A 15307-nucleotide genomic window follows, 5' to 3' on the forward strand; every position below is an offset into this window, starting at 1 on the left:
ATACTATGTATTAAAGTAGTCACAGAGGTTGCTCAGATTCAGAGGGAGGGTCATAAATCCTACCTTTTACTGAGAGAAGTATCAAAGAATGTATAACCATCTTTAATCTACCACACCACCATATCCCCAGATTCTAACACAGGATTCGGCAGAAAAGAGGTTAAAAAAATGAGTAGATGAGTGAGTGACATAGATGCAGTGATATTGAAGTGCTCTTCTCATATTTACTAATGAAAAACTCATTTTGGTTGCCTAGAACACACAGATGATATTAGGACCTCAAATTAGTTAATTCCCAAATGTCGGAGCAGCCTAAAGGTAAGGTTACTGTTCTCCAAATAGCACAGGAACAAATTCATAAAAGATGAAGTGATTATATAACAGTAGCAAAGTAATTACTCTTTTTTTTTTTTTAACTTATGAGACATTCCACCACTGGCAGAGCCTGTCCATAATTGACATCGTTTATAACTTTGTGTAACCATCAATAATGCTCTCTGCCTTCAGTGGGCTTGATAATCAAAACTTAGAACCAAGAAAAAAATAGAAAATAATGAGCAGTATCAGGAAGTCAGTAGGAAGACCGCTGTGAACTGGCTCACTTTGGTGTTCCAGCTCATGAGAAAACCCAAGACAAGTGCCCCAAAACAAACTGAGGTGCTGCAAATGCCTTGAACATGGCCTTCTTGGCAAACTCTTTATTTACCCAAGTCCTTCCCTTCCTTTATGACACTCTCCTCCATAATGAAATCTTGATGCACACACCTGATTATTCATGATACCAGGTAACAGCCATAATTACTTATCATAACTTATTTAATAAAATATGCTTTTCTGCACTTAGTTGATTTGGGAACATATACCATGTAAAAATCCTGTGAATGGCAAAATGAGTTATTAAATCAAGACTGAGGTTAAGGGAAAGGCTGTAGGAAGATGATCATTGCTGCATAAGTTGCTGATCTTGGATTAGACTAAAGACTTAAGAATAACCATACTTGAAAGATACAAATTATTGTTTTGAAATTTACATTTTACTGATACATTAATATTTCAAGAGTTACTGAAGATTTTAAATTTCTCTACAATATTTACCAAAGTCCTCTGCTCTCCCTAATGTAATCTAATATCCTGCTATCAACTCATGTTTACAAAATGATGAAGGTATGTGTTCACTCCTTTATTCAACAGATATTTCTTGAGTCACCCACTCTGTGCCAGGAACTGTGGAGATGAGGGTAAACAAAAGAAACAGGGTCCCCTTATTCACAGAATTCCCTTTACATTCCAGTGGGGGAAGCAGTCAAAATTTCATGCAGATACGTAAAAAATTAAATTAATTATAAATTTTAATAAATTCTGTGGATTATGGAACATCAAGTAGCTTGGGGTTCATCAACTCAGAGTCCCAAATTCTGCTGCTTTGCTGGAGTAGACAGGTAACCTAAATGGATGTAAGAGAAGACATATTCTACCAAATGAGACAAAGTCATTAAACAATTTCAGAAGCAAGACTGACCTGGAAGTTTTCAGCAGTCATTCAGAGATGTGACTAATTGACTCAGGTAAGCATGAGGAGCTGCTAAAATGGACAGTCACAGGAGTCTATTGGTGATTTGCAAGAAAAAAATTCAAAGCTTATTTGGATAGTGAGCAGCTTAACTATTTGCAAGACGTTTCATCCTATGACATCCAGAGCTATAAATAATTTTTAATACAATTTGAAATGTTTGTGTTAGATGAATTCAAGGGGAAAAAACAATCACCCCAAAAAACTCCCATTCACCACAGTGAAAAAATGTCCCCATTAACCATACTTTGGCATCATTTGTAATGATAGATCCTATAATTTCTTTCAAGATAATCCATATTTGGGAAAGATTAATCATTTCATCTTGAGATTGATGAAAATGACAGTGGTTACTTGGTTCATGTATTGGCACTGTCACCCCACTCTAGTACCCTTGCCTGGAAAATCCCATGGATGGAGGAGCCTGGTGGGCTGCAGTCCATGGGGTCACTAGGAGTCGGACACGACTGAGCGACTTCACTTTCACTTTTCACTTTCATGCATTGGAGAAGGAAAGGGCAACCCACTCCAGTATTCTTGCCTGGAGAATCCAAGGGACGGGGGACCCTGTTGGGCTGCCGTCTATGGGGTCGCACAGAGTTGGATATGACTGAGGCGACTTAGCAGCAGCAGCAGGCTCCAGACTACAGCAGACAAATTGGCTTCCCTGGTGGCTCAGACGGTAAAGAATCCACCTATAATGTGGAAGACCCTGGTTCAATCCCTGGGTCAGGAAGATCCCCTAGAGGAGGGCATGGCAACCCACTCCAGTATTCTTATCTGGAAAATTCCATGGACAGGAGCCTCGCAGGCTGCAATCCATGGGGTTGCAAAGAGTCGGACATGGCCGAACGACTAAGCACAGCACATAGAGTCCAGTGAAGAAAACTGACAATAATGAAAAATGTAAATGTCAGGTAGGAATAGGTGCTGTCGACTGAGGTAAAGAAAGGTTAGAGACAAAGAGTGACCATTTTAGACAGAGTGGTCTGGGACATCCTCTCTGGGGAGATGACACTAGAGCTGAGACCTCATAGTATTCATCTATATGTTAGTTGATTGTAACATGAACATTTCCTGCCACCTGGACTATGCAGTAGCCTATCACACAATCCAGAGCCTGGCTGTCACTCGTAGGGGCCCACTGAATCAGGATCCTGTGGTCTTGTGTGAAACAGAAAGGTAGAACCAACCTTTCTCAAGGAATTACTACACACTGATTACTGTACCAGGTTTTCCTGATAGGTGGATGGGGTGCCTGTCCTCTAGGAGTATTATGAAAAGCTGACTACTTCAGACAAACTGAATAGCCTCCAGAAAGAGAAATCAGCAACAGCCATTGACCATTTAGTTATGAAAAGAGAAAAAAAAAAATAGCAGCTCTTCATCCATTAGTGTTTGACCCTAAAAGAAATCAAATATATAGAGACTCTACCCTGATTTGGAATTATGAAAAAGAAGAGATAACAAAACCTTATATTTTAGAATATTTATAAGAAATGCAATGTTATTGCAATATTAAAGCATTCATTGAGGACTTTCTTGGTGGGCTTCCCTGATGACTTGGATGGTAAAGAATTTGCCTGCAATACAGGATACCCAGGTTTGGTCCCTGGGTTGGGAAGATCCCCCAGAGAAGGGAATGGCAACCCACGCCAGTATTCTTGCCTGGAGAATCCCATGGACAGAGGAGCCTGGCAGGTTACAGTCCATGGGGTCACAAAGAGTTGGACATAACTGAGTGACTAACACTTTCAGTTTCACTTGGTGGTCCAATGATAAGGGATCTGCCTTGCCAGTGCAGGGGACGTGGGGTTGATCCCTGCTCTGGGAAGATCCCACATGCCTAAAAGCAACTAATCCTGTGCGCTACAACTACTGAAACCTGTGCACCCTAAAGCCCGTGCTCTGCAACGAGAGAGGCCACTGCAATGAGAAGCCCGTGCACCTCAGCTAGTAGCTCCCACTCCACTCATTGCAACTAGAGAAAGCCTGGGTGCAGTAACAAAGACCCAGCACAGCCAAAAATTAATTAATGAAAAATTTAAAAGCATTCATTGAATTAACATTCACAGTCTATGTACAGGTCTTCCCCCAGAAGGTTTGTGACATAATCATTCGTAATTTTGCTGAGGAACAAATCTGAATCCATATGTTTTGTGTTTAACTTTTTCATGAATCTAGCAGTTATGGACCTCCAAGTCTGTTTATGTATGGCAAATCTGTGTGTATTTTTAATTTTAAGAGTATGAAAGACAGTATACCAGGTATACAACTAGGGGTTGGTAAACACACAATGCAACAGTTGCTGAATAAATTAAATAAACTAAGGACTGAGGAAATCTCTTTCTAAAGCATCAGCACCTGCCAATGTCTGTGTTCACCTTTCTTTCTAAAGGGAGGCACTGCACATAACCTGCCCACATTTGGAAAAAGAACCCAAGAGTGGTTTGACTCTGCCATGATCCCTTGTGATTCTGTCTTCCCACATTACTTTTCCTAAGCAACCTCCTTTGCTTATCATCTGTGCAGTTGTCCCAAGTGAGAAGTTAGATTGTTGCTACTTGCTAATAAAGCACTTTGATCTCGTTTATGTGAAAGGTGTTACACCTGTGAAGATGGGAACTCCTGATTGTTCAGGGAACTATTTTATCTAATGCTAAAGTTCAGGAAACACATGTTCAAGACACATTTAAAAAATTACAAAGTGCTGAAGGCTCCAAGATTTATAGTGCTGACTAGCTCTTGAAATCAGCATTCAACACCTAAACGTACCAAAAAAGAAAGAATGTGCGACTTTCACTTCTTTGCAAGTTCTTGAGCAAATAAATCCAAGCACAAATCTTTAAAAAGCCTTTCAGTTGGTTCCTTGTGATATTTTGAAACTCAGATGTCCTGAGGTACTTAATAACAGTCATTAGTAATGCACAGTAGCTGTCTACAGCTTATCTCAGTGTGAATAGGTGTTTTCTAATATTTTATCTTACTGCGAAATTAAGATTGAAAGGCTCAAATCCTTAGTACCTACTTCTCAGCCATATGATCTACGTGAAGTGACTTTAGCTGCTTCTGTCATCTAAACTTGTCTCTAGAGAGGGCAGAGTAAATGCTAGTTTATGGAGAAAGAACAAATGACACCGTGTGGCATATTCACTATACACCCTGCGCGTAGAAAGTGCTCAGCAGTTGGTAAAGGTCTACAAAGTAGTGATAGCCTAATGGATAGCGCCATCTTTGTGGGTGAACACTTTCTTTTCTTTGTAGCTACATCATTCACATCTTCTCTTAAAAATGCTACAGCTTAGGCCCTTGACAGTCCAGGTCAAAAGACCTCCACCAATTCTGCCACTTAATAGCTGTATTAACTTAAGCAACATTTTTTGACCTCTTTGAATCTATTTCCTCATTTTTTAAAACAGGCTATTAGTCGCACCTACTCAGGGCTATATTGATGGTAAGTGAAATAAAATAAGGAAAGTGCCTGGCATGGTACCTGACTCATAGTAAGTGCTTAATGAATGTCTTATTTATATAAATACATATATTCATATTGTATATTTGTATATATAATATGCATTTATATATATAAATATAAATATCAGGGTACATAATATAATTTGAAAGATCAAGTTCAAAAGGCAGTCACTTTACTGGGTTATTTTATTGTTCCAGTATCTTCATGAGCTGATTAGGAATAAGGCAGGGAAGAACTATTAGTCTCACTTTCCATAAGGAACAAACGAGGCTGAGAGTAATTCCATTTCTTAGGAAAAGTCACATCGATGATTATTAACAAGCCAGAGCTAGCACTGGGGTGGACAAAGTTAGACCACACTTTTTCCTCCTGGAGGGAAGAGTAATCCATGGCCAAGCTATAGCCAACAAGACAGACTTGCCCTGTATTTAATGACTATCCATTATTTGAAGGGCAGATTCACAGAGAAGTGACAGGAAAGGTTAATGAGGTTAATAAAACCCCATCAGGCTGATTACAAAGATAAAACCATTTGAGTAATGTATAAAACAAGCCAAAAACAAACCAACCAAAAGAGTAAAATAAAACGAGATTATTCAAGGGTTGCAAGGGCTTCCAGGACACATATTTCAGGATTCAAATTCTGGACAAAAATAATCATGTGTCTAAATGAGGCAAACCGGTACACTTTCACAGCCCTGAAAAATGTGACTGTGTCGTCAGTTTTCTTATTGCTTCAAAACACTTGATCTTTTTCCCATTACTTTCGGGATCTCAGGCATCCAAAGCAAGCCTACTTTTGACAAGCAATTACCAGGGCAGATGGGAAAATAGCCACCCTACCTCAGGGGGAGTGCCCCCATTTTGTTTTACTTGAAACATCACTAGCCATGAGGAAAATAATTCTGCTTAAAAAACTATCTGCATTTTCAAAGCACCACCTTTCCCAAAGTCCTAGAATGTTGATGGGCAATGCTCCTACCTAGCTGCTTTTAATGTTACCCAGTTAGTAGGTATTATTTATTTGGGCTAGTGACCAACTGAGTAAGATTAAATCAGCCAGTTCTATTTAAGTAAAAACTAATGCGATTTTACTGGGTTTGCATATGAACATTCACTGCATTCACATTTTCAGAACATGAAAACAGGTTTATGCTGTAACATTACATGTTTTCATGGTGCTGTACCAGCTTAGATAACATATCAAAAAACCAGTATGTGAGATGGATGAAACTGGAGCCGATTATACAGAGTGAAGTAAGCCAGAAAGAAAAACACCAATACAGTATACTAACACATATATATGGAATTTAGAAAGATGGAAATGATGACCCTGTATGCAAGACAGCAAAAAAACACAGATGTGTATAACGGACTTTTGGACTCAGAGGGAGAGGGAGAGGGTGGGATGATTTGGGAGAATGGCATTGTAACACGTATACTATCAAGTAAGAATTGAATCGCCAGTCTATGTCCGATGCAGGATACAGCATGCTTGGGGCTGGTGCATAGGGATGACCCAGAGAGATGTTATGGGGAGGGAGGTGGGAGGGGGGTTCATGTTTGGGAACGCATGTACACCCGTGGTGGATTCATGTCAATGTATGGCAAAACCAATACAGTATTGTAAAGTAAAATAAAGTAAAAATAAAAATTAAAAAAAATAAAATAAAATAAATGAACTGTTAGTGCTACAACCTGAATTAAGCATTTTAAAAATTAAAATTAAAAAAATAAAATAAATGTTTCATAAATCTTAATCAGATTTTATTTTCTAATTTTGAAAATTTAGTTACTCCAGCCTTTAAGTACAGAATTAAATGTTTTTGGTATTCCATATCAAGTGGTTCAGAAAATATATTAAGATATTTGTATTGCTTAACATAAAACACCACCATGGAGGACAAGGAGCTTGTACTATAAAATATATTTTTTCAAATCAAATTATAGACAAAAATAAAGTTTCTCCTATAATTAGAAAAAAAAAAAACAGTATGTGATATGTGGAAACCCCCAGATACCTGATATTAGAGCCTTCAAATGTATGTGAGTTATGAAATACCAAATTGTAATTACACGGTTGTAGATAAAGGAAAAATGAGGTTAGTGTTCATAAATTAAGTATTTGAGGAGGACTATTCATTCATCCTTCCCAATCACAGGGGTACTATTTAATTCCCTGAAGTAGTCAATTATCAAACAAAACTCTCATGATGAAGTCATAATTCACAATTGAGAACGCTGGCTCCTAATAAATGAACTGTAAGACGTCTGTCTGCCACACAGGAACCTCAAAGTGGTCTCTGAAACACTTGAAGTAGTGCTATGGGATAGGTGGGAAATATTTTGTACCTTCACATAAAGATATTTGAGCTGAAATTCAATGGAGCTTTCTTCAGCACATGCTATATACACAAGGCACTAGGAAGGACACAGAAGAAAATCACACTGTCCTTGCCCTGGAGTGACTATATAATAAGAAAGACAGACCTATAACTCCTATCCAAGATAGGCTATGACACGTGCAGTAGCACGGATTTGGCGCCGAGAAAAATGAAAGTGAAAGTTGTTCAGTCGTGTCCTAATCTTTGCAACCCCATGTAGCCCATGGGATTCCCCAGGCCAGAGTACTGGAGTGGGTAGCCTTTCCCTTCTCCAGGGGATCTTCCCAACCAGGGATCAGACCCAGGTCTCCCACATTGCAGGCAGATTCTTTACCAACTGAGCTCTCAGGGAACCCCAAATATAAAATCCTTTGTTCATTGTGTGCCCCCATGGATACAAGGGTATCATTAGCCCTTTGTCCCAACTGCTCAGAGGTATTTGTGTTCTAGGAGGGCCCCCCCAGAAGCAGCAGTCATTTAGCCCAAATGACACAATCTACAGCTGTGGAACCTTATGATATAATAAGCTTGTGGAGAAGATGTCAGGAGAACCATTAAACCACCCCTCACAGGCAGCAGCTTTCTGTCCCTTGGAGACTTGAGCCAACTGACAACTCATAGAAGAATTTACAAGGCAGGATTCCAATGCCAGTGAGCAGAGGATCCACGTGGCCTCTCCCAGCCCAGCCCTTCTCAGTGCTGTCTCTTGACCAGAGCTGTCAGCTGTGGAAAGGATTTCATCTGTTCCTGTGGAAAAAACAACCTCACCTGCCCACCTGCTGCCAGACCCCCCACTGGCCAGGCCTTGACTGGGGACATTACCCTTCAAAGGTTGCTTATGCTCCTGTTGGCAGCGAAAGCAAATAGCTCTAACTTCCCGAGCCCTTCAGCCTCATTTTCCTTATGAAAGATTTTAATCAGAAATACAATGCAGTAAATTACATCTTCTTTCAGCAGTTTAGTTTGCAGTGTTGTTTTTCAAACCAACTTCTGGGCTTGAGGTTAATGTTTTCGCCTGAGGTGTTGAATGAGTATTGGAAATTTGACATCGAAGACAAAAGGCAACAAATAAGGGAAAAGGAAAATGGAACCCAGAGTTTATTGAAGGCTAGGGATAATTTGACTATGCCATGAAAATAGCAAATACAGAATGAATTAGACCTTTTGCATCAGAACTGTCTAACAAGCAGCTTGTTAGTTCAATAAGGCTCTCGGTAAAGTGTATTCGGACTTACATTTCCCAAGATTCCCTGTTCTTCAAACCAAACTCCCAATGTCTAGAGGATTCAGCATTTAGTTACAGGGAGAAGCAGTTCCTTTGAGGTTGCTGCTTTAGCGTAGTGACAGCAGGTAGACAACTTGGCAGCAGTCTGTATTCTCCAGAGAGCATGAAAAGACATACTTGTGAGGGGTGATCTTCCCCATACGTGTTTTTAAAGTCACTTTGGACATGTTTATCCAAGTTCAAGTTATCTTGCTGTAACCCACGACAGCAGGGAGAAGTCCTTGTTTCTAAAGGTTGAAGGAAGCAGAGTCTTCCTTCAAGTCTGAATCAAAGAACAAGAGCCCCAGGGAAAGATGGAAAGCATGCAGCACCCACCTCTAAGAGTACACACACACACACACACACACACACAACACAAAAGACAGTCACACTGGGTACATACATGCTGTACACATTTGCAGTGATAGCTTCATGACAGTTCAGACAGTAATTTCTGGTGTCTCATTTCAAAGGTTCAGAAGAGTTCCGAGTATTATTTAATTGAAAATGTTTCAGAAAAAGGTCCCTGAAAGATCAGGACTCACGTAGAGGGTTGTTTTCATGTGGTAAAAATTTAAGAGTTCAAAATGTTTCCTTAGAACAGACCAAGGACATGCCAAGGATGACTGCCTCATTTAAAGGGTGATTTGAAGAAGCTGGGGGTTTCCCTGGTGGCTCAGACAGTAAAGAATCTGCCTGTAATGCAGGAGACGCGGATTCGACCCCTGGGTCGGGAAGATCCCCTCATGGAGGAAATGGCAACCCTCTCCAGTATTCTTGCTTGGAGGATCCCATGAACAAAGGAGCCTGGCAGGCTACAGTCCATGGGGTCGCAAAGACTTAACTGAGCAACTAACACTTCCACTTTCACTTTTTGAAGAAACTGGAGAGGAAACACAGAGGCAGCACAATGCATAGGACAGAAAACACAGAAAGTAGAATTCTGGGGTTACCAAAGTCAGACCCCAGGCATACCCACCTCACTGCTTCAGCAAGGATCTAATCTAGGAAAAACATGAATTATTCAGGCCGCCTTGGATATGAGAAGCATACACAAACAGATTGTACACTTGAGGGAGAAACTACATTTTGGTGGCTGTGTAAATCAGGAAAAATAAAGCAGATACAAGGCTGCCATCCACAATTATGAAGAAAATTGAGTTTAGAAGCTGGGAGCACACAAAATGGCAGTTGAGCTGCACGAAGTGGCACAACACACCATATTTGCCAAGAATATATCTGCAGTTCCCTAAGGGCCATCTGGAGCTGCAGCAACCTAGGAAAGTGAGCAGACTCGAGAGCATTCATTCTGAAATGGAGAGTTTGCCTGAAAAGATTTTTTTCCTAGGTTTCTGCCTGCAGTGCCAGTCCAAATTACTGCCAATTAAAAAAGACCGCTTTAATACTGTCCTGAAATTTAGACAATTTATACTGACGCAGGATGACTGATTTGGTCAAAGACTATAGTGAGTACTAGTAATCCAGGAATAAAAAGAGCTAAGAGTTATTCTTGTGAAAAACGGATGACATGGAGTGTGTAAATAATGGGAGCAAATGCACCAAGATACAGGGAATCTTAGAACATTTAAAGTCTAATACATTACAAAGAGAGTTCAGTCCTGATAAATGTGGAATAATAAGTTTTATGGGGCTTTATCATATGCTGTAAGTTCATGTGGGTCATAAAATATGAGGAATAAAAAAAGTAGGGGAGTTGAAAGACAAGTCTGCACATTATTTATGAATGATGAAGAGTGAAATGAATGAGAAAAAGAACAGGTAGACAATGTCTGGAATAATGATGACTTTGATGAGTCATTATCACACAAATCTGTGTGCTTCATAAAATATGAGGAATAGTAAAGAGCAGAGGAGTCAAAAGACAAGTCTACTCAGAATGAGATACAGAATGAAGGAAGAGAGGAATACAAGAGAAATGCACAGTATAATGATAACTTTTATGAGACTTTCACTCACCAGCCTGGATCCTTCATAAATATAAGCTGTATAGAAAATAAAAGAACAGCAAAGAGAAGAGACAGGCCTGTGTCTGTCATAAAATATAGGCAAATAATGTCAACTAGACTTGACAAAATAAAAACAAAAATAATTGAGCCTAGTACAGCTGTGGGAAGACACACTATATAGATTAATGTGAACAAATAAAATAAGCGAGTGTAGAATTGTCTTGCCAGTAGGAAATCAGCAACCACCTAGGAAGGCATCATTGCTGAAAAGCCCACCTTGCTAACTGGTAAAGCCTTGGCAAGTTCATAAATACCCCCATCACACTCTCCAAAAAGCTATCAGCACGTAGGCTCAGGAGGCAATGCGGTACTGATTTTCAAATGGAGGTGCCCTCACAAACATACCTCTATTCTCAGCCCCTCTGGCTCCAATCCGTATGTAGTTTGCAGGAGATTTTCTCAGCTGGTTTCTACTTAATCTATACCTAGTTTGTCAAAATTTGCTTTGTAAAAATTTTCAAAGGGTTACTGTATAAAACTAAAGACATCCTTCTCTTTTCATTTCTTGTTACATTGGATTTAAAACCAGGGACCAGATCTGTCAGAATTTATTCAAAATCCAGAATTCAGTGCCTTTCAAATGTCTTCTCTATTAGAAAAAAATGGGGTTTCAAGATCTCAGAATTTCAAAATCTCCCCAAAAAGGAACTAGAGGAATCAGATAAGGCAAAGCAAGTGCCAATGTGCCATTTGCATGCCATTCAGAATCGTTATTTACAGAATTCATAAGATGGGCAGCTCACTAGAAAGAGCAAAGCCACCGATTCATGTCAGAACAAGGAATGTTGGCCTGAAGAGCTCAATAAAAGCACTAATTGCATCAATTATACTAGCTTAACTTTGTTGTTGTTGTTGAGTTGCTAAGTCATGTCTGACTCCTTTGCAACCCCATGGACTGTAGCCCACCAGGCTCCTCTGTCCATGGTATGTCCCAGGCAAGAATACTGGAGTGGGTTGCCATGCCCTCCTCCAGGGGATCTTCGTGACCCCGGCATCAAACCTGCATCTCCTGCATTGACAGGCAGATTTTTTACCCCTGAGCCATCGGGGAAGCCCAGCTTAGCTTTGTGCTATATTTAGTAGCTTATAGTTTGTGTTGCAGAAAGGCTTTAGATGATGCAGGAAACATCCTATTAGTATAACTTCTATCCCAGTTCCTCTGATTGCAATATATTAGTAGTGATGTTTATTGGCTCTAACATATAACCCAAGCTTTGGCTGGTAACTGTCTTCTGCTTTCTCGGGGTATTTTTTTCTCTCTCTCTTGAGTGAGCTTTTGTGGTCAAGAGCTTTTCTCTTTTTTAATATAAATTTATTTATTTTAATTGGAGGCTAATTACTTTACAATATTGTATTGGTTTTGCCATATATCAACATGAATCTGCCACGGGTGTACACGTGTTCCCCATCCTGAACCCCCCTCCTGCCTCCCTCCCCATGACTTGCTGGTTCAAAGAATATATAATGCCAAGGTTAAATTACTATGATTATTTTGGAAAAGTCATGTTTGCCCAAATAACATGGCCCCTTTTAATCCAAGACTGAGCTTGCCTGGATACCCTGAATTTCGCTTTGTGGGGGAAAAAAAAAAATTACATTGATGCCCTAGGAAAAATCATTGCTCTTGCCCAACCTTCTTCAGCCCTACTAGCTCCAGCTATAAAATGCACATTCTAGAGACTTCTTCCTCCCCACTGCCGTGGTAATGACAGAGAAGTGAATACTCCATGCTTATGGGTTGCCCATGAGCCCTCTTCTTAACTGCCAAGCTCCTAAACTTTTTTGGCCAGGCTAGACCTGAAAGTCTACTTGTTTTAGTGGACTGGGTCCCTGAGGGCCAGCACTATTAAGGGCTAGTCTAATGGAGTCCCCCTATTTGGCAAGGATGAAACTCATTTGTTTAAAGGTAAAATCTCCTGAAATATTTCATTTCACTCAGGTCAGAGAAACAGGGTCCATTATCGCCAGGGACCATGTCTCTTTTGCCAACTTTAACTGTTAAAATTCATCCAACTAAGTCTGCTTCATTAAAATTCTTTTTCCAATAAAAACAATTTGGCAATATGTATTTAGGGCCTAAAAAATGTTCACACCTATGTATATAAATACATAAAAATGCACTCAACACAATGTTACTGATGATTGCCTCTGGGGAAAAGACTAGGAACAACAGGACGGGGGTGGTCAGCAGGGACTTTAACCATATCTACAGTGTATTTAGGTATTAACTAATTTTAGTTTTTACTAATTTTAATAAGAGAAAAGTATTTGTCCACAACTAGGACTACCTCCCAAGGAAATAAGAAATTCAATGTAGAAAAAATAAAAAACAACTAAATATCCTAAGACAGGTGCTGTATTAAGCAAGAAATACTGTTTTAGGGCTATATTATATAATAACAAAATGATATATTAAGGAATTTCTAATTATATTGGACAACGTTAATAACATACCATGTGCTGTATTTAGTCGTTGAGTTGTGTCCGACTCATTGCGACTCTAAGGACTGTAGCCCACCAGGCTCCTCTATCCATGGGGATTCTCCAGGCAAGAGTAATGGAGTGGATTGCCATGCCCTCCTCCAGATTTTCCCAACCCAGAGATCAAGCCCAAGTCTCCCGCATTGCAGGTGATTCTTTACCACCTGAGCCACCAGGGAAGCCCAAGAACATTGGGTTGGGTTGCCTATCCTTTCTCCAGAGGATCTTCCCGACCCAGAAATCGAACTGGGGTCTCCTGCACTGTAAAGGTGGATCTCCTGGTAAAGGCAGATTCTTTACCAGCTGAGCTACCCGGGAAGCCCTAATAATTGCTACCAAAATTAAAATATCAAGATTCAGAACTATGCCAAGTATAATCCCAATTTATATTGGTAAAAAAGATATGCACACACTCACCAAAATGTTATTAGAAGTGACTACCCAGTAATTGGTGAAGTTACTGTTTTCTTTGTTATGCTTAACTGTGTTTTCTGTAGTTTCTCCAACTTGGCTTCTAGAATCTATTTTCAGGATGCTTTTATATTTGTCTTTCATCTTGTGTTGCAGGCGTGCTTGTGTGATTCGAGGCCAAGTGGTGGCTGTAGATGGAACCCCTCTAGTAGGGGTGAATGTTAGTTTCTTGCACCACAGTGATTATGGATTTACCATCAGCCGGCAAGATGGAAGGTAGGTCAGTGTTGTTTCTGATCACTGTGAGGGGCCAATACTGACTTCTAGCCGTTAGTCAAACCAGCACTCAGATGATGCAGGCTTCATAAGCCTATCTTCCTTCAAGCTGTATGTAAAAAGTCATTGGTGTTATTTCCTCTATTCCCCATCTAAATCAAACCAAATTTCTCTTCTAAACCTGCACTATTACTCTCAAGTCTTCTTGAAACCCTGGCCATTTGGAGAGTTTTCTAGCCTTCATCTAGTTCCATTTATAAATCCAGCTTCATAATCCAGTGAGATGATGCAGATAATAAAGTATTGTACATGTAGGCTGTTCTTCCATGATAGTCTCAATATAGTTCTGAAATAAAGCTGTCCAAAAGGTTTCTGCCAAAGATACACAATTCATCCACATTAAGACATTAAAAAAAAAAATGTGTCCTGTCTAGTTTACTAGTGGCTGTACTGGATCAATGAGCACGGGCAGCTTAATCAATTCCCCCTTGATGTCCATGTAACCATAGTGATTAACCTTAAGCACCAATCAGCAAGCTGCTCTCTGAGGGCTTCCCCAGGTTCTCTGAGGCCTGGGAAACAAGACCACTAGTTAAATCTTCTCCTCCTGGAAAAGGATTTGCTCACAAAAACATTTTTGTTGCCATCATTTAAGTAGACATTTATTCAGAATATTTGTCAATAGGCCCATGTGTCCAGCTTAAAGGTACCTATTTATGATTCTCAGTAACACTGTAATGATGGCTTTGAGGTACCCCAGTCTCCAGGTGGCTACCCTTAAAATGCCCTACTCATAACAAGTCGCTTCAGTAGTCACAAAAAGAGACCTGTTGCCTTGAAGCTTTATCACAGTGTAAGAGACTATCTCATTTCAAGAACCTAAAATCAAACCTTATTTTTCGTCCTAACCATTTCAGGACTGTTAATGGTTCAACGTGAGCTATGCTGAATTTATTTTTTCAACTGCCTCTCAAGAAAAGGCTTATAGAAATAGAGACATAGTAAGGAAGAGTTTTAAGCTACTTAAGAAAAATTGTTTTTAGGACTTTAGGAAATTATATGAATTATTTGGGGGTGAATTGTATTGCTAATTATTAATGAGCCATCAATTCGTTATAACAAGCTCAGCAGAACTACTCTGGGAGCAGCTAGTCTGAATATATATATATATACACACACACATACATACATACATATATATGCAATATAAAACTATATTTCCATTCAAATATATTATAATCAGAGCTCTCTACTAATTCAAATGGACTTTTCTCTCAGTTAGATTGAATGATGGCATTTTGGTAGTTCATGTACCAGTAGCTGGTACACAAAGCTGGTCTCTCCCTCGCCAGCATTTCAACCCTGTGCCAGAAATTTATAAATGAAAATTATTTCTTTAAATAGAATATGCCTTCAGGG

General features: G+C 39.7%; 1 protein-coding gene across 3 annotated transcripts in view; it reads left to right on the forward strand.

Annotated features, from left to right (window-relative positions):
• Positions 1 to 15307, forward strand: part of TENM1 (teneurin transmembrane protein 1) — a 624193-nt gene that overhangs the window by 455063 nt on the left and 153823 nt on the right. For all 3 annotated transcript variants that reach the window (XM_068962599.1, XM_068962601.1, XM_068962600.1), the window contains exon 16: positions 13769 to 13888. In XM_068962599.1, coding sequence (XP_068818700.1) covers positions 13769 to 13888 — 120 coding nt within the window. The remainder of the gene's footprint in view (positions 1 to 13768; positions 13889 to 15307) is intronic.

This window comes from Capricornis sumatraensis, chromosome X (assembly GCF_032405125.1).
Source record: "Capricornis sumatraensis isolate serow.1 chromosome X, serow.2, whole genome shotgun sequence".
NCBI classification, from domain to species: domain Eukaryota; kingdom Metazoa; phylum Chordata; class Mammalia; order Artiodactyla; family Bovidae; genus Capricornis; species Capricornis sumatraensis.